The sequence below is a fragment of the Heloderma suspectum genome, chromosome 2 (assembly GCF_057233095.1).
Source record: "Heloderma suspectum isolate Gila_16-S chromosome 2, 16-S_ref, whole genome shotgun sequence".
In the NCBI taxonomy this organism is placed as follows: Eukaryota; Metazoa; Chordata; class Lepidosauria; order Squamata; family Helodermatidae; genus Heloderma; species Heloderma suspectum.
In genome coordinates, this window is record NC_139459.1 from 256,650,262 (window position 1) to 256,674,417 (window position 24,156).

General features: G+C 41.8%; 1 protein-coding gene across 8 annotated transcripts in view; it reads left to right on the forward strand.

The window, feature by feature from the left end:
- The first annotated feature begins 230 nt into the window (after positions 1–230).
- The window catches only part of RAPGEF6 (Rap guanine nucleotide exchange factor 6), a 213,981-nt gene continuing 190,055 nt past the window's right edge, over positions 231–24,156 (forward strand). For 7 of the 8 annotated variants that reach the window (XM_084838888.1, XM_084838894.1, XM_084838893.1 and 4 more), the window contains exon 1: positions 231–1,059. In XM_084838888.1, the coding sequence (XP_084695014.1) occupies positions 991–1,059 (69 nt within the window). In that variant the 5' untranslated portion in view covers positions 231–990. The remainder of the gene's footprint in view (positions 1,060–24,156) is intronic. The other variant, XM_084838895.1, reaches the window with a different exon arrangement.

Genomic DNA, 24,156 nt, shown 5'->3' on the forward strand with positions numbered 1-24,156 from the left:
GCGAGCCGCCCCCCCTCCCCGCGCTCTGCAGCCTCGTGGGCGCTCAGACCCACGTCTCGTCCCGCTCGCTGTCCCGGGAGGAGGACTCCCGCCCTCCCTTCCTCTCCTCGCCTCTCGTTGGCTGAGGCCGGCTGAGTGACGGCGCAGGCGCAGCCAACCAGCGGCCGCCTTGTGGCCCGTCACGTGGGTCGGCGGAGCCTGCCTCTGCCTCCACCCCTCCTCCTGCCCCCGCGCGCGGCCGTCGGTCCGTCCCTCGGCTGGGGCAGGGCTGCTTCTCCCGCCGCCCTCCGCCGCGCGTCCGGCGGTAGGTGGCTCGGCTCGGCTCGGCTCGGCTGGCCTTCTGGAGCGGGCTCGGCGCTCGCGCCTGTCTCGGTTGCCTCCCGCCCGCCCCCTCGCGCGCCCCCTGCCTGGCGGGGCGGCCGGCGGCCGAGGGTGGTGGTTTTCCGCTTGGCTCGCTCTCCAACCGCGGCGTCGCCAGCCGGCCGGACTTGCAGGCAACTTCCTGCAAGTGTGGCCGGCTGGGACGTTGCGGTTGGAGAGCCCGCTCCTCGCGCCCCGGGAGCGAGGGAGCCCAGCGGCCCCGTCGCGGGAGACTCCCCCCGCTGGAAGCCCGCGAGCTGGCGAAAGGCCCCAGTCTCCTGCCGCCTCGTGAGTCAGTGAGCGAGCGGCGCCCGCCGCCCTCGGGAGACCTGCCGCAGGCGGGACGCGCGGCCGGCGGTGGGGCCGGAGTTCTCCTGGGCACGGCCCTGCCTTGGTGAAACCTTCCCGTTCCTCGGATTTGCCAGTTCGGGATTAGTTACGAAAGAAGAAAAAGAAGGCGGAGGAAGGGGGGAAAGAAGTCTTCAGACCAGCGTCATTGCAACCCGGGGGTTTGGCTGGACTCGGGACAAACAAATCACGCTCCTCGCGAGTTCGAATATTGTGTTCTCTCACTCCCGTGAAAGTAACTTTCCCCAAAGAACTCTGTAACTGGATAACAAGCGTAATAGGATGACATCCCTTGTGGATCCCAGGATTAAACAAGCTTTGCGGAAAAAGCCATCGGAAAGGACTGAAGAGGTATCGTACTCTGTAAAAATTTAACTTCGTGTTTCTTTTGGCTTAAATGTCACCGCTGCTTGGTGTAAGAACTTTTTACACGGCTATGACTTCCACCTAGGAAGCTGCACGGAGCTTGTAAGTGCAGCATCACACATGACAAAGCAACACATGTTGATGCTACTCTGTTTATACTCTGTTGGAAATACCTATTGATGATTTCACGACTGTGACATAAGTATGGGATGACATACATGCCCACATGTGCGTTCTGGACATGTGGTAGCATACACATGGAAATACTGTTCATGTAGGAAATGGTTTTATGTAAAACCAGCCCTTATCCACACTGATGCAATGGCTCAACTTTTGCCATTTTGCAAGTATTGTGCCTTTTAAAAAAACAACCATAGGTTCTGTTTTTTTAAGTAATTTCAACTCTGGCCTTCTGAGAACTTTAGGCACTTGAGAGCAAATTCCTTATGTTAAGAGAAAGGAAGAATAACTTAGACTGCCTGTGGCACAGGATGGGCGTACGTCATTAAAAGCTGAATGACATTTCAATTTTGACGAACACTTGTGGGAAAACTAGGTATATGAGCATAAAGCAATGCCTAATTTAAAGTATACTTAGGGAACAATCCTATGGCCACTAGTCAGTGGCTAGATGGCCATAGGATATGTGGATTTCCTGGAACCAACCTCGGAGCCCGCGACCAACCTCGCAGGCAGCTCGGAATGGCCCCGCGCTCTGCACTTGGAAGAGGAGTGCAGAGCAGCAAAAACGGGGCATTCTGGGGGGCGATCCAGGGCTGGGAAGGCGGAAATGCCAGTATGACATATCCTGTGTGTTGTCTGGCAGTGTCCTCCCCTGCTCCACCTTCTTGCTGCTAGACAGCCAAAATCAGCTGTCTAGCTGCAAATGCAGGCGGCTGAAGCGCAGAGGGGACAATCCCCTCCGTGCTTCTCCTGCCCTGCATCAGATAGGCGGTTGCCTCAAGTTTGGATGCGGCTGCCTATCCCCGTAGGGTTGCGCCCTTAGTATGCCAATATAAATTGCCCACTAGGTAGGTGAGTAGAAATGTGCATGTCTAAGGCTGCAGTCCTATACAATCCTGGAAGTAAGCTCCATTGAACTCCATTGACTTACTTCTGAGTAGGCATGGATAGGATTACACTGTAAGAGTGCAATCCTATACCCACTTTCCTGGGTGTAAGCCCCAGTGAACTCAGTGGGCTTAGTTCTCAGTGGGATTACCCTGTAATTCTACTAAAGCACTGGTTTGGAGTTAAAACTCTTAACCAGTAATACTTTGGGTTTAGTGTCAGTTATGCAAGTCCATTTTAATAGGATTTTGTGGTCTGTTCTTAGCCTGAGAACGTTTTTGTTAAAAATTCTGAATGGAGTCTTTTGAATCATATTTGCTATTCTCCACTGTGATTACATGTGGCAGAGAGAGGAAGAGCAGTTTGAGGAGATAGTCATGTTATAGTTGACTCTGTATGAGACAGAGAAGCATCTGTTTTCTGTTGATATTTCAGTTAGCAAAGAATACTGGAACAAGATCCTTTTTGAAAGTGTGTTGAAATAAGACATAGAAAATAGACATGTGCATTTCACACAATCCCCCCTTGCCCTAATATTTCCATATCCTGATCTTAGAGACTTGGCAGCACATTGCATCATTTCATGTTTCCTGTTGCCTGAACTGGCTTTTTTGGAGATGGGATGGTAGGCTGTCCCTGGTGGTGTTTAAAAAGAAAGAAAAAGAATCTTGGTTCCATTTTCAATTTTGTCTTAGTCTAAACTTGGGCCAGTTGTAACCAATTCCTATTAAATTCATTTGGGTCCTAGTGGTTTTTGAGTTTTATTTGCTAGAAAAATGCTCCTTTCAAATTTGAGTTTTATAATTAGGGTTAATCTGGTGTGGGGTAGCTTAATTTCTGTTCAGTATATGCATATTTATGTTTCTTCCCTTAGGGCACAATCCTATAGCTGCTAGTCAGTGGCTAGATGGCCGTAGGATAGGTCAGTTTCTGGGAACTGATCTCGGAGCCCATGCTCGGTTCCTGGAGAACCAGCCCCCAAGCCTGTGCTTTGAGGCTGGTTCCTGGAGATCTTACCCCCACCCCCTCCCGTGCCGCCTTGTAGACAGCGCGGATTGGCTCTGCACTCATAAGAGCAGCACCGAGCGGCGAAAATGGGGGGTGGATGCGGAGGTCAGAAATGCCAGTACGACACATCCTATGTCATCTGGCCGGCGCTTCCTGTGCTCCAAGGCCCCATGGCTAGACAGCTGAAAGCGGCTCTCTAGCTGCCAAAGCCAGGCGGGGGGAGCACAGAGGAGATCCACCACTCCTCCTGCCCTGCACTGGATAGGTGCCCCCCCCCCCCAGGCTTGGAGGTGACCGTCAATCCAGATAGGATTGCTCCCTCCAGCTACTGTTCCCTGTCTGACTGTTATTATCCTTCTGAGCTTTTGGAAGGGGTGGAATAGAAATTAAATGAAACACTTGTATGGAAGTAATAGAGGCAAATGGATTCCTACTAACCCAGTACTTCTGATTGCTAGTGTTGCATTAATATTCAGTTAAACTCTAAACTCTTTAATAGTATAATATCACCAGTACTGCAGGCCTCTGAGGGTCAAACTAGATGTGACATCAGGGTCCTGAGACTGGAACTCCCAATGTGTTTTTTTTATATAAACCCTCCACCTCACCTGTGAGGGATGCAATCTGGATTAATTCCATGGTGTGTGTGGGGTTTTTCCCCCCCCCAAACCCTGTTTTCTTCTTAAAAATCAGCCCCCTGAAGTAGTTATTTGTCTTGTACCTGCAAGTTTTTCCAATCAATAAATAATACTTTTGGGAGGGGGGACAGCATGAGGGAAAGGGTTAATTACCACCATCCCCCCAAGTCTGGTCTTTTTTGAATCTTCATCCGCTGTGGTTGTTTTATGTGAAAGAAAAAGACATGAGCCGTTCCAGTCATGGAACTCTCATGTCAAATCTAGTTTGGACTCGATGGCTTTGTAGGCCCCTTCCAACCCTACTATTCTATGACCCTGAGAAAATATGTATGTGATTGGATTGCAAGGATTAGCTGTTTTGTGCCTATATGTATTGATTTGATTTCTGTCCTACTCCATCCTAGTAATAATAGAATTTTGAAAATACTACAATAGGTCCAAGTTAGTTCTCTATTTAGAACTGATATCTAAAGGTATATCTAAGGTCCTTTGGCAGTCTTGCACTGTTACTCGCCATGGCGAGCCTGGCACCAACCTTTGGTGAACAGGCTGAGTGACAAGCCTTCTTCTAAATTTGAAGCTACAGAGGTGGGTGGGGATCATCTCAGAAGCTTTACAGTAATCCCCGCCTCTTCCTTATCTCCAAGATTGGGAATAAGACTTTGGTACTTTGGTGCTTTGGTAGTTGTGTGGCCAAGGCACATTACTCAGTAAGTTTTACTGTGACGCATGGACACAGCCATTGGTTCAGTTCTAAGAAGTTATGAGTGTTGATTTTAATATGTATGTTTTGCATTCATATAATCAGGCAATTTTGATGAGACACTTTAACTGAAAATTTTAAAACAAGATATAAATGAACAAAGACATTAATAACTCCTGTTTTCTTTAAAATCAGTTATTGATTTTAGTCTATCCTGGTTTAAAAAGTATTTCACTTATCCCTCTGAACAAACGTTAAATATATTTTTGTGTTTTATACACATTTCCTCCCATGTTTTGCAGAGCATTTTATACTATGGAAAAGGACTGGATTAACCTGTTTCTTTTGCCCTGAATATCTTATATTTTCTTCCCTGGACCTTTATTTCTTCCTGTTACCTGCCTAGTGCTCTAGGTTAGAGTAGCAAAGGCGTTAATACCTTTAAGGAGTTGGTGGAGCCAGGTCAGACTTTGAGAGAAGAATTATGGGTTGTACGGAGATTTCTTAGGATCACTGTCTACTGTGGCCAGGTGATGCCATAGCCTGGTCACGATTATGTTTTGGCCATGGCTGATAAGCATTGTTCTGCACATATGCCTGACACATACTGTCTTTGGTTTCCTCTTGTATCTATAGTTTTACTATTGATTACTGTTTTGTAATGGGCAAAAATATTTTGACTATTGCTACTGCTCGTGAATGTTTCTGTGTTGTTTCATTCACTGATGTATTGTCTCTTTGCTAAGGCACCTTGGGCTGGATCCAGAAAAGTGCAAGTGGAATTCCACTTGCACAAAAGGATTCTTCTGACTTCTCCCCACTTCTCCTGTGGCTCCTCCAAAAGTGCTCCTGAGAGTTGGAGGCACCTCTGGAAAAGCATGGGATGGGACATAGGAGGCTTCCAGAGGCACAGGGGAATCTCCAGAATTTGGAGAGCTTGCCTTCCGAGAATGGAAAGTGTTTTCCTGCTGCCCAAGACAATTTTGGATCCAAGGAATGGATCTAAGCACTTTTTGTTTTTACAGAAGGAATACAATGGGTTCCATCCAGCTTTGGGTAAGTGGACTTAAGTTTGCCCAATGGAACATCCCATTCCAGAAAAGATTGAAGGGGAAATCTGTTCTGCCAGCATGTCTATTCTACTGGCAGATAGGTACTGTTAGACCCACCCCGTACAAATATGGGATTTCTTTCTTTATGTCTCAGTTTGATGGAAGCATAGTGTAAGTTTATGTACTGCTGTTAGTACTTGAGAAATATTAAACAAGAACTGTAGCATATAATGAATTGTCTTGTTGGAAATGTAACCTTATGGGAGGATGTGGCAGTTACAAAATGTCACTGGTATTAGAAATCATTCGTATATGAAATAAATCTACTGTTTGGGTATTTGAAAGATTGGGTGCATTTAGGCATTCCTGGAATGCCACATGGTGAATCTGGGGCGCATGTACTGCCCCATCCCCTTTCCTCCTCTATTTCATGCAGCCAGAAGTTTCTATTCATGGTTTGTAGCAAACCACTGTTTTCCAGTCAGATACAGGAAACTGGTTTGTAGAAACTGTACTTAGGGATCAAACCAAGGTTGATTAATCTTAAAAAGATTGTTCTAGTTATATGAATACTTTAGTAGCCCAATAGCATCATGTGGTTGATAGAGAGATAGGAAACTTATACAATGTAAAACTGATAGATATGTAAATACTTCAGCAAGTTCAGGAAAAAATGGCCATTGTTTTAATCTACTACATCCTATGCATGTTTAGACAGCAAAAAGTCCCAAAATTCCGAACATGCCCTAGCCAGCCATGCATGCTAAACATACGTATGACTCAGACCTAACAAAGTAATCCTACGCATGTCTACTCTAAAGAAAGTCCCATTGAGCTCAGTGGGGCTCATTCCCCAATAAGTGTGTATAGGATTGCAGCCATCATGTAATAATTGGAATAATAACTGTGCCACATTTACTTATTCTCCCTTTTGTAATTATGCAATTATGAATTTTTGTAATTGTGGGAAAGTCTATTGGGTACATTAAACTCATGCATAGTCTTTGTTCCAAATTAAGGTGTAATTATCATTGCTAGACATATTATTAGTAGAAATGACATACTATTGGTGTAAATTAACCTTGCTTTGAACTTTTAGAATAGCATGTCTTCTTGAAAGTAATTCCCATTGTGTTGAGTGGGCCTTACTCCCAGGTAAGTCAGTATAGGATTGAAGTGTTAGTCTACATTAACATTTAATGTGCTAAACAAATAGTAAATTTATTAAATTTTTATGGTACAGATTCTATTAAGAATTACTCTGTGGGAGTGAATCTTTGTTTTTCTGGTAGAATTCCAGTTCTTAACTGTGTAAAATGCAAAACTTGTATATTAACATGTAGGTTCTTGTTTGAGACAGATAGAATATGTTAAGTGATGGCAGCACAGTATAACTCCTGTAATTTAAAACTGGAGAATGAGGCTGCAATCCTATGTATACCTACCTTGGAGTAAGTGCAGGTTACACCATGTGTAGGGTACTCAAAACGTAGATGTAGAGGACAGTGCTTTTCATCATCCATGATGCTGATCATCTACTTATTGATTGTAGGGAACAGCCATAATCTATGCCTATGTGTGAACACAATCTGTATTGTACATTTTTTTCATTGTTTTTTGTAACAATTGCTAACAACATACGTAGTATATAATTTGGCACTGGGGACTGCTGTGATGATAATTAACAAAACCCATTGGGTGTGCATGCAGAAGTACAATAAACTTTTTGAGGCATTGTTGTATTATAATGAATGTTTCTTGTGGAGATATCAGTGGAAATACAATGTTAAGAAATGTTCCTTTATCTTCCTTCCTTTCCTTCACAGTGAAGAGGGACAGTTGATACTTTACTCTTCAACTTTGTGGTGCTGGATGTTTGGGCATGGATTTTCTCATGCAGAATTCTGGAAAACTTAACGCTGTGCATTGGTCTTAATTTACAGATAGCATAAGAACAAAGCAAATTGAAAACAAATACTTTACCTGGCACTTATTTCCTGTGATTTTATTTTAAGATTTTAAAACAAAGGAATGTAAATTTTAACTATTTTATTTTTGGAATACAGTTTGTTGGGAATGATTCTCGTGTTGCATCATACAGTCTGGGGTTCTTGGTTTTTGACATTCTTGGATTTTGATACATCTTGTTAAAATACTTCTTTTGTTAGATTATGACATTCTTTCTTGGATTTTGATACATCTTGTTAAAATAGTTTTTTGGTGGATTATTGCACTTGGAGTATTAAACCTTTTTTCTGTCTGTTTAAAATCATGGAAGAATACTGACAAAGTATTTCACATTGCAGCTGTTCTCTGTTTGTACCATTATTGTGAATTCTCCTTTAATATACAAGTGTACCATGCACCCAGATTCCTTACTGATGGACACTGTAAAAAAAAAAGGGCAGTAATAAAATTCTTGCTGATAGCATAACAAAAGGCCTGTTGTGCTGTTGCACAGCTGAGCTAAACAGAGGAAAACATCTGTTTCTTGTTTCCAGAAATAACTGGTATTTTGAATTAGAGGGTTTTTTAGTGCTTCCAATAACTTTTGCGTTTAAATCTTTTATGTGCAATAAGGAGTTAGTGTTTGCCCATTTTTTTCTTCCATGCCATTATCATATGTTGATCAAACTTGTCAGTTTATCATTCCCTTATTGAATAAACCATATGATGTTTCTAAATTATTTATTGAAATCATTTTGGGCATTTGCACATGTATACAATTTGAAAAAATTAATATGACAATTTAGTCAGTTGAATTTTGGCTTGGCTTTAATATAAATATAACACTTTTCTTAATGGTCAGGTAAGGATAATGGCATATTTTATTACTTGTATCCTGTTTTGTTTGGGCCAAATCCTGCCTTGCTGCTTCCTCTTGTACAGATCATAAAAGTCAATTGGCAAAACTGAATCAGTGAGTCAGGATGTACTCAATTGTAGGGTCCATCTCTTGGAAGAATTTCCTTTGTGTTGTCACACAAGGGATGTTTTTAATTTTTCTGCATAGCTATAGATGTCTTTGTAGTGTCGTTTCTTTGTTTTAGTATCATTTCAGTGGAGCTGTTTGCATGACATGACGGGTGACACTGTGGTACGGGCAGGGCATGTGCAACTGCCATGTTGAATATGGGGGTTGTCATGTCTTATGAACCCGGCAAGAAATAACCTTTGCACTGTGTTACATGGTAGGCCATTTCTGGAGATGACCTGAGAGCAGAATTTGACATGCCTTCTGAAGCTGGTAGAAAATGTTGAGACCAGTCTGTTTGTACATTTCAGTAGTCATAATTAACCTATAGTAGATTGGATGTCTGCCTCTTATGTTGCTTTCCTGTCCTTCACCCCATATGTCATGCAGAGTACACAGTTCAAAAATTCAAGTTGCTTTAATGGTTGCCCATTGTTAAAATTTGTTGTAACCTAAACTGCATTCCTATCCATGTCTACTCAGAAGTAAGTCCTATTAATTTAAGTGGAACTTTCTCCCAGATAAAGTGACTACAACTCCTGGTATCCCCTTGCCAGCAGTGTTGACGGAGGGATATTGGGCGTTGTCAAACACAGCTGGAGGGCACCCAGGTAGGATTGCAGCCCATCTGAATTATAATATACTTTTCTGTGCTAGGACAGTTAAGAGTTCTTGACAGAGCCATTTGGTGATTGCTTACACACTTAAAGCAATGTTTAAGATGCGTAGTTGTGGCATAGGTCAACCAATGATTAGCAGGGAGTGAGATATTGACATCGTTATAACAGTATGGCAGTAATCTTTACAATAAGAGAAGCACTGATTCTACATATAACAGTGCTTTACGTTGGATGTTTATACTGGGTAATTGGCTCATAAGCATTGTGTACTTCTCGAGCAATAGGTGCTTAATATTGTGGGACCAAAAAGTGTACTTTTGCTAAAATCACATCAGGCAGTGAGAACTGGTAGTTGTCTGTGTGTGCACAACCTTGTGCTTTCTTTGGCAGGATCTGTCAGTTGGTGCAAACCTGACAATCTCAGCTTTTGTTTTAAAGAATTAAGCCTCTTGTTATGATTTCTTTCAAATATGTCTCCAATCAGGCAGTATATGCATAAGGCTTCAGTGTGCAAGTATAAAATTTGTGCACTACATGCCTCCCTTGACCCCATTGCTTTTGGCTGAAAAGTGGTCTGTTTACTTAAACATTGGGTTGAATCCAGAGTTTGCGTCCTGTGGACAGAAGGGTGCTTTCTGTCATGAAGTTTTGATCCAGTGGATAAATCTTGCTGGTGGAATGGGGAGGAGTTGATTTTTGTCAATACCCCTCCCACTGCAGTCACCTGTGTCCTCCAAAAGTCTGCTCCAAAGGTTTGAGGGACCTTAGAGAACAGCAGTGCTAGGGCTTGCAGTGGGAAGAGGAAATTGGCAAAAATTGTGTGTTACCATTCCACCAGCTAGACTGTTCTGAGTAGAACTTTGCTCAGGAGATTCAACTGCCAAGAGAAGGAAACATTGGATCCAACTCATAGTAAATAAAAATAACCATCATATATAGATTTGCTACCACTTCCCCCTCTGTGTGGAGATGGCCCTGTATATAGAGTGTTCACCCAAGCAAATTGTGATCTATATCAAGGGTAGAGAATTTCAAAACACAGTGGGGCCAACAAACACTTCACTAAACCCTCGTTTGAAGTTATAGGCTGCTGCATAGAGGACAGTAGACCATGGTGTCTAAACAGCAGTACTGAATGAATACTGCCTTTAAGGGCCAAAACAGACATTACTTTAAATCCGCATCTAGCAGCTATGTCCTTTTTGAGTTTTTACTTTAGAGTAGGCACAGGGTGCTTGATCTGGATTGGGACCTTTGTGTGGAGGGTAAGGGAGCTTTAAACCTTTCCTCCCCACTATGGGCCCAATCTGGATCAGGCACCCTGCACCTACCCTAGAGTAAAAAAGCAAAAAAGGATGCAGTTTCTAGATATGGATTCAAAGTCATGTCTGTTTTGGCCCAGAGTTAATGCTTGCTGATCTATTCTGCCATTAGCTTAGGCTGAAGTGTAAATGTAAATCTGGATTGAGTAGCAATAGTAGTGGTGACTAATATGCCATATTGTTTTGCTGTTCCATGGAGACATTAAATGCAAAGATACAAGCAGTAAAGTTTTTCACTACCATTCTGCTGTCTTCCTCTGCATGTTGCTTCCCTGGAGATAGTATGCCCTGCTGGGGAAGGGGCAAAAGAACATGGAAGCCACCCATCCCCCATTTCCATCTTCCCATTATACTCAAGTGGCATTCTCTTTTACTCTGTAGGAGCACAGTGGGCTAGGTTGGCTCTTCGGCTCAGAAGAAGAGATGCCAAGTTGCTGATGTTCTGCCCACCGCAGCTCAGGATTGGGCTCCTTTCTGATGTTGCATTTGTGACATGGGAGATGCTTCTCATGCTGCTCTTGTAATGTTGGAAGATTTAGGCTGCATGGAAATTGCCCGTGACATGGCTCCTTCCCATGCCTGCATTTCTTTAGTGCCTGTGAGGAGCAATGCTAGTGTAGATAGGTGCTGTGTGCTTATTCCACATGGCTCAGATTTTTTGACACAATTGGAAAAGTGCACCAGGAGGGTGCATACTGCAGCAGTTCCTAGGCCAAGGGTGGTTAAACAGTGGCTTGGGAGCCTCAAGCAGTTATTTGACAGTTCAGCTGCAGCTCTTGAGCTAACAAGGCTGTCCACATGACTTCTCCGCTAGATGTAGAGCAGGGGTGGGCAACTCCACATATGCCTTAACCCCCCCCCCCCGTATTTTGGTGGCAAACCACTGTGGTGCACAAAATGGGTCAAATTTAGCTTGTGCTGAAGCTAAATGTGACTCTTTTAGTGCTCTGCAGCCATTTTTTTTTTGCTGCTGAATTTGGTGGGGCAGCAGGGGCTGCACCGGTGGTCGGTATGAGTTGCATGTGTCCTGTGTGCCATGTGTTGCCCACTCCTGATGTAGATGGGTTAGACAATTCCTGCTTGGGATGCTGGTGCCCCTAAGGGCAAAAGGGAAGTATCTGGCAGGAGAAACTGAACAAGCATGGTCAGCATGCAGGAAGGGAAAGAGGAAGGAGACTGCTGAATTGGATGGGGGGAGAACAGACTGACGCAGATACCTAAAAGGCATGTAGAATGGAGAAAGTCAGCTACCTGTAGAAGACTGCTGAAGTGATGCGCATGCAAAGGAGACAGAAGACAGAGAGAGCAGCCCCAGCCACAAATGCCCACCCAGGGCAGAGAAAAAAGGGAATAGGCTATCAAGGCCACCAAAAGCCCCCACTTTTTAGCTGTTCTGCTATGCTTCATCTAGGAAGGGATGGGGAAATTGCACACTCCAAGTCCCTTTCTGCAGGGCCTTAGATCAGGGGACAGGTCACTTTGCAAGGCAGAAATTGTCTGGACTGTAGTGTGCAGAGGTGATCCTCAGTAACAAATTTGTGCAAGTAATGAGTTGCGCGTCTTGCCACCCTGCAGTACATCTTTTCTAATCTGAGCCTGTAGCTTGCGGTGGCATCTGATCTCACATTTAATTCTGTTTCATATTCAGGGAAGGGTCCTGCAAAAGCATGACATCATTAATTTTCGTCTTCATACTTGTATTTCTTATGACTCAACGTTCTTAGCCCAATTGGGGGAAGATTTTGCATGCTCTGTTAAAGGAAGCAAACCTCTATGCCTTAGCTGCAATGCATCGCTTTCTTGTTACAAAGCAAGCAAACTGAAATATCACTATGAAACAAATCGCAAAACCATTTTATCTTAATACCATTCTGTATCAGAATTAAGGAAAAAACAAGCTAACAAGGGGAAAGGTGTCTGTGTCTGTCTGTCTCTCATCACTGACTTGGTTAGGCCTCCTGAATTTTAGAACTGGATTATCCTTTGGTTTTATTTTATTATGTTTGAAGTAATTATAAATAGTGGGCTTTTCCTAAATGGTAGGATAATAATTCTAATCTGAAATAATTCAGAAAGTGATATTTTCTGTTTAGTGATTTTAAAGGTCGAAAACGTAACTGTTTTTCTATGTATATTAAAATATCAGTTATTCTATGAGAGAGAAGAAATAATCTTGAATGGACCTATTCCAGAGTTTACAATATATCCTACATCATGTCACCATTGTCTAATATAAGCTCTTCACATGTTTGATTGCTATACTATAGTACAGTAGGAATTTTAAACACTTCATTTTCTTGTTTTAATCAAATTGGTGCAACTTGGAGTGCTAAAATGGATGTATATCCTACATATGACTAGCACCTTAAGATTAATTTAAGCTAATTTCTCAGTCACAGCATTCTTCTAGATGCAAGTCATCCTCAATAAATGTTCTTCCAGTTAAACAAACGAAAACTTCAGGGACATTGATTCTACTACTTTTCTCAGCAACATGTTACAGTTACATTTCCTGATATCCACACTTCTATCTGCTTTGCTGAACTTTGCACCCATTGCCTCTTCCTCAGTGTCTTAGATATTCATTCTTCTGTTCAGCTGTTTTAGATCTTTCTTTCTCAATATCTTGAATCCTTCCAGCTCATGGTCATTGCAGTTCCTGCCAGTCCTTATCAATTAGCTTTTGTTAGTCTTGGCTCCAAAAGTGCTTTGTTTCTCAAACCTTAAATTGTTGTTCAAGGTTTACTTAAGAAAGCTTTATTGAGCCTTAAAGTTGATAGAGGAGGAATAAATTGATGTGCAGTTTAATGATCGTATTCATCCAACATTATATAATTCGGTTTTTCCTCTGATGAGCAGGTTACAGGATCAAATGGTAATAACCCACTTTTTAAAAGCAGGTAGAACAGCACAAGTTCCTCCACTTCAAAAGTAATTAAATTCAGCAAGTAAAGAGACATATAAGAACCCGGACAAGGGTGAGTCCATTCATCCCTACTCCTAATGAACTCTCTTAAAGTGAAAAGAATAAGAGACTGTTGATGAAGTAATGATAGGATGGAAAATGGTCAGGGCTAATTCTGTGGAACAGACTGGATTATGGCTGAGAATCTGGTCTTAAAATCTGTGTGCCTCTTGGGCTTCAGTTTTAAATGCTTTGTTTCTGAGCAAAATGCTTTATTCCAATTAAGGTTTTCACTGTAAAGCACTACATCTGCTTAAAACATACAAAATACTTGGGAAATCCTGAAATATGTAACACATAATTCGTAAACAGTTCAGCTTGTTCTGACCTTTTGAAGGTCAAGAATATGCTGTAAGAAAAACATTCAATTGGTTCCACACCTTTGTTTCCTAGTGGTTCCTTGCAAGAGGAAAAAAGGCGGGGTATAAATGAAATAAATAAATAAATAAATAAATAAATAAATAAAACATTATCAAAATTTGCATTGTAAATTCAGCTTACTCAGAAGATATTCTTTCCAAAGGGATGCACTAATCTCAATGTGCTAGTTCAGTATATTATGTTAATGTTAGTGTTTTGCTGCCTGCTTGTGGTGGTGTTCACTGTTCCTCAGTAATGCTGGCTAACTTTTCATATGGGCATAAATAACTGTTGAGATCAAATATTGTAATGCTATTAAATCTGTCATGCATATGTGTGCTTTTGTGAGGAATGAAGTGGCAAATATGTTATTGACATGCAGGGCTCTTGCCCCCTAAATTCTGTTTGAGCTTGTCGATAAATTTGGGAGTGTTTACCCTAAAAGGTGGCTTATACATCTCTTAAAAAGATAAGTATACATCCTGTGTTTTTAAGACGTTTTAAATATTTACACACATCACACTTTCTCTTCTTTAATCAGTATCCTTTCCCTCTTTTGTCACAACTTTTAACATAGGAACAGAGGAAGCTGCCTTCTACTGAGTCAGACCCTTGGTCCATCTAGCCCAGTATTGTCGACACTGACTGGCAGATGCTCTCCAGGTTTTCAGGCAGGAATTTTTCCTGCCCTACCTGGAGATGCTGGGGATTGAAACAGAGAACTTCTGCATGCAAAACAGAAAACCACTGAGCCACGGCCGCTCCTGACATAAGAACAGCCATGCTGGATCAGACCAAAGGTTTTTCTAGTCCAGCATTCTGTTCACACAGTGGCCAGCTATCTGTAGGAAACCCACAAGAGATGGGAGATGCAATAGCGCTCTCCCACTCATGTACCTCAGCAACTGGTATACATGGGTATACTTAGGGATGTCAGAGAAATCTGCAACAGAATCAAATGAGTTTGGATTTCTATGAATCTGACGGGTGGATTCCACAGCTTTTCCTGAGTCACACAAATTCCACAGAGTTGCAGACCATTTTTTTTTAACTTTCTGGAATTTTACGCAAATTTAGACTTAGAAAAATACATAAATTAAGAAAAAACACCCCAAAATGTTCATTTTCTCTATAGGCTAAAGGATGAAGATGTACTGTTTGGGGGGGATTTGCGCATTTGCACAAGTACAAATTTGTGCAAGTGCGAATTTCTGCAAATTCAGAAAATTGGGAAAAATCTGATTCCACCAATGAGTGGACAACAGAATGAAAGGCACCTGACAATCGACTAAATGCAGATGTAAGGGATTTTACAAGATATGTACATCCCTAGGCATACTGTCCTGGGTTACGGAGGTAGCATATAGCTATCAGGACTAGTAACCATTGATAGCCTTATCTTCCATGAATTTGTTTAATCCCCTTTTAAAGCCATCCATATTGGCTTTAAATATGCATAATTTTGTACATTATTTAATTAATTAATTAAATTTATTAATCGCCCATCTGGCTGGTCGCCCAGCCACTCTGGGCGATGTACAGCATATAATAAAAAAGTTTGAAACAATAAAATTCTACAATAAAAACATTTTCTAAAATACCCTAGCCCACCCCAAATGCCTGCCTGAACAACCACTTTTTAAATGCACGGCGGAAGCTCATTAAAGAGGGGGCATGACGGAGTTCCCTAGGGATGGAGTTCCACAGAGTGGGGGCCACCACATAAAAGGCCCTCTCCCTCGTCCCCACCAGTCTAGCTATCCTGGCTGATGGGACAGAGAGAAGGCCATCCGAGTGATCTTGTTAAGCGGCCTGTCTGGTGTTGCTGGAGGCGCTCCTTAAGATAGGCTGGGCCGGAACCATATGGGGTTTTAAAGGTCAAAACCAACACCTTGAATTTGGCCCAGAAAACAACTGGTAACCAGTGCAACTCCTTCAGCACTGGAGTGATGTGATCTCGCCGGTGGCCGCCTTTAATCAGGCGAGCCGCCGCATTCTGTACCAGCTGCAGCTGCCGAACCGTCTTCAAGGGTAACCCCACGTAGAGTGCATTACAGTAGTCTAAATGAGAGGAGACCAGGGCATGTACTACCGATGGGAGCAGATGGTCGGGAAGGAAGGGGCGCAGCTGCCGTATCAGATGGAGTTGATACAGCGCTGTCTGGCTCACAGCTGACACCTGCGCCTCCATGGACAGCTGGGAGTCCAAAATGACCCCCAGGCTGCGGACCTGGTCTTTCCAGGGTAGCCGTACCCCATTCAACACCAGGTTAACATCCCCCAGTCTCCTCCTGTCTCCCACCAAAAGTATCTCGGTCTTGTCAGGGTTCAGCTTCAGCTTATTCCTCCCCATCCAGCCACTCACCGTCTCCAGACATTTGGACAGGGATTCTATGGCCAACCTTGGTGAAGATTTGAATGAGAGGTAGAGCTGCGTGTCATCCGCATATTGATGACACCGCACCCTAAACCTCCTGATGATAGCCCCCAGCGGCTTCACATAGATGTTAAATAGCATCGGGGAGAGGATGGAACGCTGTGGCACCCCACAAGTGAGTGGCCACGGGTCCAAAACCTCCTCTCCCAGTGCTACCCTCTGGTACCTGCCGGAGAGGAAGGACCGGAACCACTGCAGTATGGTGTCTCCAATGCCCAACCCCTCCAGGTAGTCCAGGAGGATACCGTGGTCAACAGTATCAAAAGCCGCTGAGAGGTCGAGGAGAACAAGGAAGGAGCATTCACCCCTATCCAGAGCCCTCCTCATATCATCCACCAAGGCGACCAAAGCCGTTTCGGTCCCATGCCCAAGCCTGAAGCCCGACTGAAATGGGTCTAGATAATCAGTTTCTTCCAAGTGTGCCTTCAACTGCATCGCCACCACCTGCTCAATCACTTCTATCATGTCTCGCCTTTTCTCTAAGATAAACAGTTCCAAGATGTTGTAACCTTTCCTCACAGGGGAGTTGCTCTAGCCCCTTGATCATTGCTCTTTTCTGCAGTTTTTCTAACTCTACAATATCCTTGCTTCTTTCATAGCAGCTGCATACTGAGTCGACATTTTCATCGAGCTCTCCAGCACAAGCCCAAGATCTCTTTCTTGGTCAGTCACCACTAGCACAGATCCCATCACATTATATGTGAAGTTGAGATTTTTTTTTTTTTGCCTCAACATGCATAGCATGTTTACATTGAACCACATTTGCCATTTTTGATGCCTATTCTCCCAGTTTAGAGAGATTCTTATGGAGCCCCCTGCAATCCCTTTTTGCTTTAACCACCCTAAATAATTTGATGCCATCAGCAAACTTGGCCAATCTTTGCTATGCCACACCTTGATATGCATCTTACTGGACTTGTTTGCATGACATGACAGACCACCAGGGGTTATTTAACTCATAGTGAAGCTGCATTGTGGGCAAGGTGTGTGCAGCTGTCATTTTGAATATGCAACCCCCACTCGGGGGTTGTTGTATCATGCAAACGCAGTGAAAATGGGTTATGCAAGGGGAAAACAACCCTTGCATAACCCATGGTCTGTTTTAGGGTTTTGTGATGGTTGTTTAACCCTTGTATAACCCATGCTCGCTGGGTTTGCATGACACAACATGGTTAGATATGCAAAATGGCTCTCGCAGGCATAACCAACGATGAGCTGCAGCATGTTATCTGAAACGGGTCACTTTGCATGTGGGCTGCCTCCTTGAAGCAGTGCTGAATTGATGCTTCACCATTACCAATTTATGTTTTCTTCCATTTGCATATTCAATTTCTTAAACTGAGTTATAGCTGTTGCAGATGTGACTTATTTTCCCCTACATGGATTTTGTAAATTTGTGTGTAGGTTGTCATGTAAACATGATGATCTACAAGAGGGTTGAACCCTTTTTCCTACATGCCAAATACTCCATTTAGTAAAAATGGCATATTTAAAGTAGTCCATAGTTTGTTTTTACTTCATGCATACATACATACAGTTTGGAAGCCAAAGTTGTGTTGTTTTATGTGCCTCCTGAAGACATTGTTATTTTGGGAAGCCTTCTTTGAGTGACTAGCCGCAGTTTATTAAATTCGGTCTTATCAGAACTTGTTTCTTTTTAAAATGTTTTAATTGTTTTAACATGGTGTTTTATTCTTTTATCTATGCTGTTCACCTCTCTGAAATCTTTTGATGTGGAGCATAAATATTGTAAGTAAACAAATAAAATTTACTGTCCTATAACAGATGTTCTCTCTGCAGCTCATAAGAATGAGGAACGTTATTTTAAACATAATTAAAACATCATAAAGCACAGTTAATGCAGGATCGCTATAATTTGTTTTGTAAAAAAATCACTTTAAAACAGCAAAAGAAGAGAAACTTTGCAGCACTAAATCAATTAAAATCAAGGTCAGAGAAATAAAAATCCACAGAGCTAAAACAGTATAAAATCACAATATAGTTTGAACATCTTCAGGAAAAAAAGAGATCTTTGCGTGGTACTGGAAGGACATTAAAATAGGCTCCAGGCAGGTCTCTCTAAGGAAGGGATTTACAACTTGGGGCCATCACTGAAAAGCTCTCTCTGTTGTTAATACTCTTCAAGTAGATTTGTCCTGTTGATAATGAATATTGTGTTAAGTAGTTTGTAGTGTGTAGCAAGTCAGCCTCTTGCTTGTGAGCCTAGCTTTAGGTAATAGAACTGGAAGATTTTAATTCAGGGTCATACTCTAAAATCAAGATTTTTATTAAATCAAAGGCCAATGAGGCACGTGATGAGAACTGGAAAAATCCCCTGTGTCTGCTCACCCACACACCTTAAAAAGAGAGGTAATCCCCAAGCCGACAGGAAGCTCTGGCGTGGGCTGGTCCATGAAGTCACGAAGCGTCGGAAGCGACTGACCGAATAAACAACAACAACAAATCCCCAAGCACTGATGGGGACTGGAGGAACTGTGAGTGAAAGCAGACAAAGAAAGAGAGAGGAACAGTGCCAGAGGGAGAGAAAGCACACATGTGTATATACAGAAGTAAAGGTCATAGGCATGTGTGCATGCACACAGAAAGTAGGGGACGCTACCAACAATTTGTGACTGGCCACCACCCACAGCAGCCTTTTTGCAGTGGCTTCCATTATACGTCTTCAGAATTCAAAAGGCATCCACAGGTCCCAAATGGTTAAGGAATCCCATGATAAACCGTGGTTTATCATGACCACTGAATCAGTTTACTGTGTTTAGGTACTGCAGTAGTAAAGTCAATAGAGTGATGAAATGACTTTCCAACTCTGATTTGGTTATCTTAGTGCAGTTTATTTAACTTTGTAATGTTTCTGTTTAACTTCAGAAGTTCTCCAGGATTAGAGGAGTTAGCTCATCAACTTGCTAAATATACTTCTTTCCTTGGCTATTCATGTATGATAGTCACTTTTATTTGAACAAGGTATTTCATTACTTGGTGACTTCCCTCCTGTTGTTGAATATTGTAAAGATTTTTCAAGAAGCATAATCATGCTTCGTGACAGCTACAGCTATTGTAGTATATCAAGAGAATATTCACAATATCTTGCTGTTAGGTAAATACTGTCATTTTAACAAGCATTCCCAGTAATAGATACTATATGTTGTTTGTGTTGGAGCCAAAAATTATGTTCTATGAATGAGGGAAATTTCAATTCATGGAAAATGTCTTTCGTGAATGGAAGTGGTTGTTCCTTGGGCAGAATGGGAACTTTGGATTCAACCTATTCTTTACTTTACTTTACTTTTATATATATATATATATATATATATATAACTTCTGGTGTGTGCCTAGCTGGGAATCTTCCATCTATGAGCTATCTGCTCCCTCCCCTATTTGCCTGCTGTCAAATTTGATTAGCATTTTTCTAGCTTGTAATAACGATAGTAGTTACTACACTATTCAGTTAACTATGATGGTATTAGCACCAAACTTTTTTTTTCATTTTTAAAGTATGTTGATAATTTTGTAATTTGCTTTTTGTAGAACTTCCTTGACATTGTGTTTCTGTTCATTTTGCTGTGTATCTTGGTGGGAACCTATTTACAGTGATGGATAGAGAGAGGTGGGCATTGTTTCCCAAAATGTCAGGGGGAAAGATGATACCAGAGGTGGCCTTAGCTGTTAAGGCCTTGTTTGGAAAGGCAGCTTTGGAGTTGGTGCAGGGAGACCCTGCCACCATCTTTTTTTCTGCCTGAACCTTTTTCAATTCTCCGTGTCCCTGTAACAGTACCTACCAGTCACCCCCTACCATCTGTGAATATGTGATTAGTGATGGCTGCCAACATGGATAGCTTTAAAGGGGATTAGACAAATTCATGGAGGGTAAGGCTATCAGTGGCTCTTAGTCATGATGGTTATATGCCACTTTCAGGGTCAGTGGCACCATGCCTCTGAATACCAGTCTCTGGAGAACAACAGCTGGAGAGGGCTATTGCCAGGATGTGGGCTTCTCAGAAGCACCTCGTTGGCCACTGTTGGAAACAGGTTGTAGACCAGGTAGCTCTTTGGTTTGCTCCAGCAGGGCTCTTACTGTGTTTTTAACCTTTAATTTGCATATGGAATTTAATTTAGATCGATCTCTCAGTCCGCTTGTGTGTTCAGCAGTCTTATCAATTCCCAACTGAGTGGTCTAACAAGAAAGTTCAATCTTTCAGATGAAGTGAATTAATATGAAAAAATACAAAAGTCACATAGATAGGTTGCCTTAGAAGAAGTGAAAAGTGTTCTCTCAAACACATGGTAAAGTCACTTCTCTGGAATTCTGACTCCAGATAGATGAATCAACAATCATGTTGGGATGTGTTATAGCAGAAGAAGAAGAATAAATTTTACAGGCACTTTCCAAGTCATATAACAAATTTTACAGTGAAAAAAACTAAAATCAAGCAACTAGGTGCATCTCTAGAGTAAACAAACATGAAATCCTTGTATGTGACTAACATCAAAAGTGTTTTGACAAAGAATTGGTCATTTTTGGTCTAGTAATATTACTGCAATCATAATTTTTCGTATAAACATAAGGAAAAATAGAACCTTGCCTCTCAGTCTGAGCTGTTAAATATGGTGAAAGAACAATGATGTGACATTGGTGTCATTTGCAAAACAGACTAGAATTGATTGTTGAAGATGGTTGAAATTGGTATTAAAATTATTACAAGTTAAGAAAAATACAAAACTTTTAAGTACTTGAAAGGACACAAATAAACTTAACACTTAAGTTGTCTATTAAAGGCAAAAGTAACTACCAGTAAAAATCTTTGCATAGCCACTGGAAAAAGGATTAAGAGGGAAAAAATGCAGAGTTTATACCTAAATGCACTGGAGTTAAAAAATCACATAATATATACCCACTAACTCACCTAAGCTGAAAAAATGTGATTGTAGTGATATTACTAGTTCAGTGAAGAAGACCAATGTTTGGTTGAAACAAAAATGTTTCAAAACTGTTTTGGTGTTTGTCAGTTACAAGAGATTGCATGTTTGTTTGTTCTGAAAATGCATGAAGCTAATTGCTTTTAAATGTGCTTATAGCACTTGTTATATGAATTTGTAAATTCTTTGTGAAATACATTATTTTATATTACGTGCCTGGCTTGATTGTCATTTTTGTTGTTGGATCTGATTTCATTTTGATTTGATCCAAATAGATGGATGCCACTGCAGTAGATTGAGGACTAGTGCAATGGAATCCCAGGCTTGTGTCTCAGCACAGTGTCTTCAGCTTGCTGTTTGGGTTTTTATTTTGTTGCTATTGGTTTAAAATAACAAACAAGCTAAATTATGTTCGTGTTTTACTAGCCTTAATAAGTTGCGTGCTTTAAATCTGATTCTTAAGTGATATGTGATTTAAAGTTTGCTTTGAATGATTTTAATATATGGAGTCAATGAATGCTAAATATTCAATATATCAAGGGGGTTAAGGTTTGCTAAATATTCAATATATCAAGGGGGTTAAGGTTTAGTATGTCTTGCAGCTAAACCCTTCGGAAAAACTTATGGTAGTTTAAGAAGAGCAGTTTGCAGTCTGAAGTGGCCAATGTCCTGAAGGATTGAAGAAAATTTATTTTCATCCCCTTGCATGAGGTTACTACACTTAGAGCAAATAATTTCTTAGGAACTATTTTTTACAAGTGGGCCACTGCAGAAAACAAAGGAAATCAGATAGGTTCCAGCTTCTTTGAATTAAGCGAAGGGGGAGAAAATTTTAAAAACATTGCATTCAGTGAGTAACAATTCTGATTTTCCACACACCCCTTAAATATTGGGCCAGTTTGCATGATCACCACAGCCCACTGTGACTTATTTAAACCATGGTGGGGTGTGGCGCATGCCGGAAGCCATTTTGAATATTCAACCTCCGATGGGGGCTGCTTTGGTTTGCCATGTCATCCAAACTCAGGTGGCAGGGGTTGTTGGAGGAGTCAACAATCCTCAAATAAGCCACAGTGGGCTGACCCAATTTGCACAATCAAAACAAGCTGCTGTGGCTTATTGAAGCCATAATTGCTTGTTTTAATCCTTGGCATGTGCCAGGCTCCATTTCCCTAATTATCCACCCAGGCACAGCTTGTCTTGTTGTCCAAATCTGGGCTGCATGGCTTGTTTGAGGCTGAAACAGTCCTCATATATGCCATAGCCTATTGTTGGGTTCTTTGAGGGTTGTTTCCCCTTCAAACAAACCATGCCACTGGGTATGGATTACACGACAAGCCACGGCTGGGCGGGTGATTAGGCTAATGGCACCAAGCACATGGCACCGATTTAAACAAAGCACCATGGCTGTGATAAGCCACGGTGATGTGATGCCTTGTTCGATCATGTGAACTGGCCCATTGTCTCTAAATCCTGTTAAATTGTTTTTCGAATTACATGGTATTCTATAACTGAAGTGGGATGTGAGCTTCATTTACACTTGTAATAGATTAAAAACACCTCCCCGCCCAAGCTGCCTGGCCAGATAAATCTTTCTTCTACTTGAGGGCTACAGTGGTGGAACACTTGAAGAGTTTAATAGTTGCTGGTAGTGCAAATGTGGTAGTAAACATTGGAAACAGATGTCCTTCCACACTCAGAACACCTGTGAATTGCCCTGGCAAACAGCCTTGCTTCACATCCTCTTCTGCCTTACGTTGTTTTGGGGAGGGGGGGCAGGGCGGGGAATGAAGGTTAAAGTACTACACAGCTGCCTAACTTGTTATTCAGCTCTCAAGATCTGTGCATATCTGCAGAGTGTGTGTGTTTTCTCGAATCCGTGGAAAACACATTATGAGGCTTCCTCAATTTTCTCCATGCATTGATATTCTTAATTTTTGGCCAAGTTCCAGTTGATGTGATACACATTGTATTTGTAGCTAGTTTGATCTTGCAAGATCCCGATACATATCTGATGCCCTCAGGTGAGATAGGGGACTGTCTTTTGAGTCTCTTCTATCTATAGATTTTGGTCCCAAATCCCTTTTGGGATTTATTTCCTTTTTAAAGTTTGTAGCTCAGAAGCATTTTGATAAAGGTTTCCCTCTGGTATAAGCTGGATATACCCAGTCCTCAGTTTTTTCTGGAAAATCTTTTGAACGGAATCAGGTTGGACAACTCTTGTTCAGTGTCAAGGGCCATACTGGAAAAATCATTGTGAGCCCAAGGGGCTGCAACTAACAGAAACAAGCAACACAGGGTCTTTATGCCCTATTCAGCTTTCCATTGCTTTTATTCTGTAAAAGGTTTGCCTCGGCCTTCTAGTCATTAAAAAAAAGATAAGTAAGAGTGTCACCACACAGCAACATGGGACTGTGAGGGCCATGGGCAAAACTTTGGGCTGGATATATCCTATATCTTACATTGCTTACACCTGATATATAGTAGTAGCAGCAGGTAATTACACGGTATCTGTAAAACCTGCTAGTGGGAGATGCCAGAGGCCATACTGTGCTTCTGTATGCATATTTATTACTAAATACCATGTCATTTTTTAAAACTACTTATTTATAATATTTTATAACATTTTGAGATGCTTAGTTGTCTGAGAAGTTTTCTCTGGTATGTCTAAAGTCTTGGGACATCTTTTCCGAATAAGGGCTAAACGTAGAGTGAAGAGTGAACAGATTCTCTTCTGGAATGGTTCAAAGGTAGCCCCAAGCCAAGTCTCGCTCCTCACTCCCTCTGCTCCATCTAGTCTTGGTTTGAGGTAAACCATAGTTTCTCATTTCATCCAAACTGCTAGACCATAGTTTGCATGGAAACCAGAATCTCAAACCACAGTTAGATCTATGTTTGCAGAGCAATTCAAATGACTGTGGTGGGAGAGGGGAAAGCATGTGAACCTGAGGCTTCTCATTGTTCATCTGAATATGTTTGTTTATGACACTGGTTATA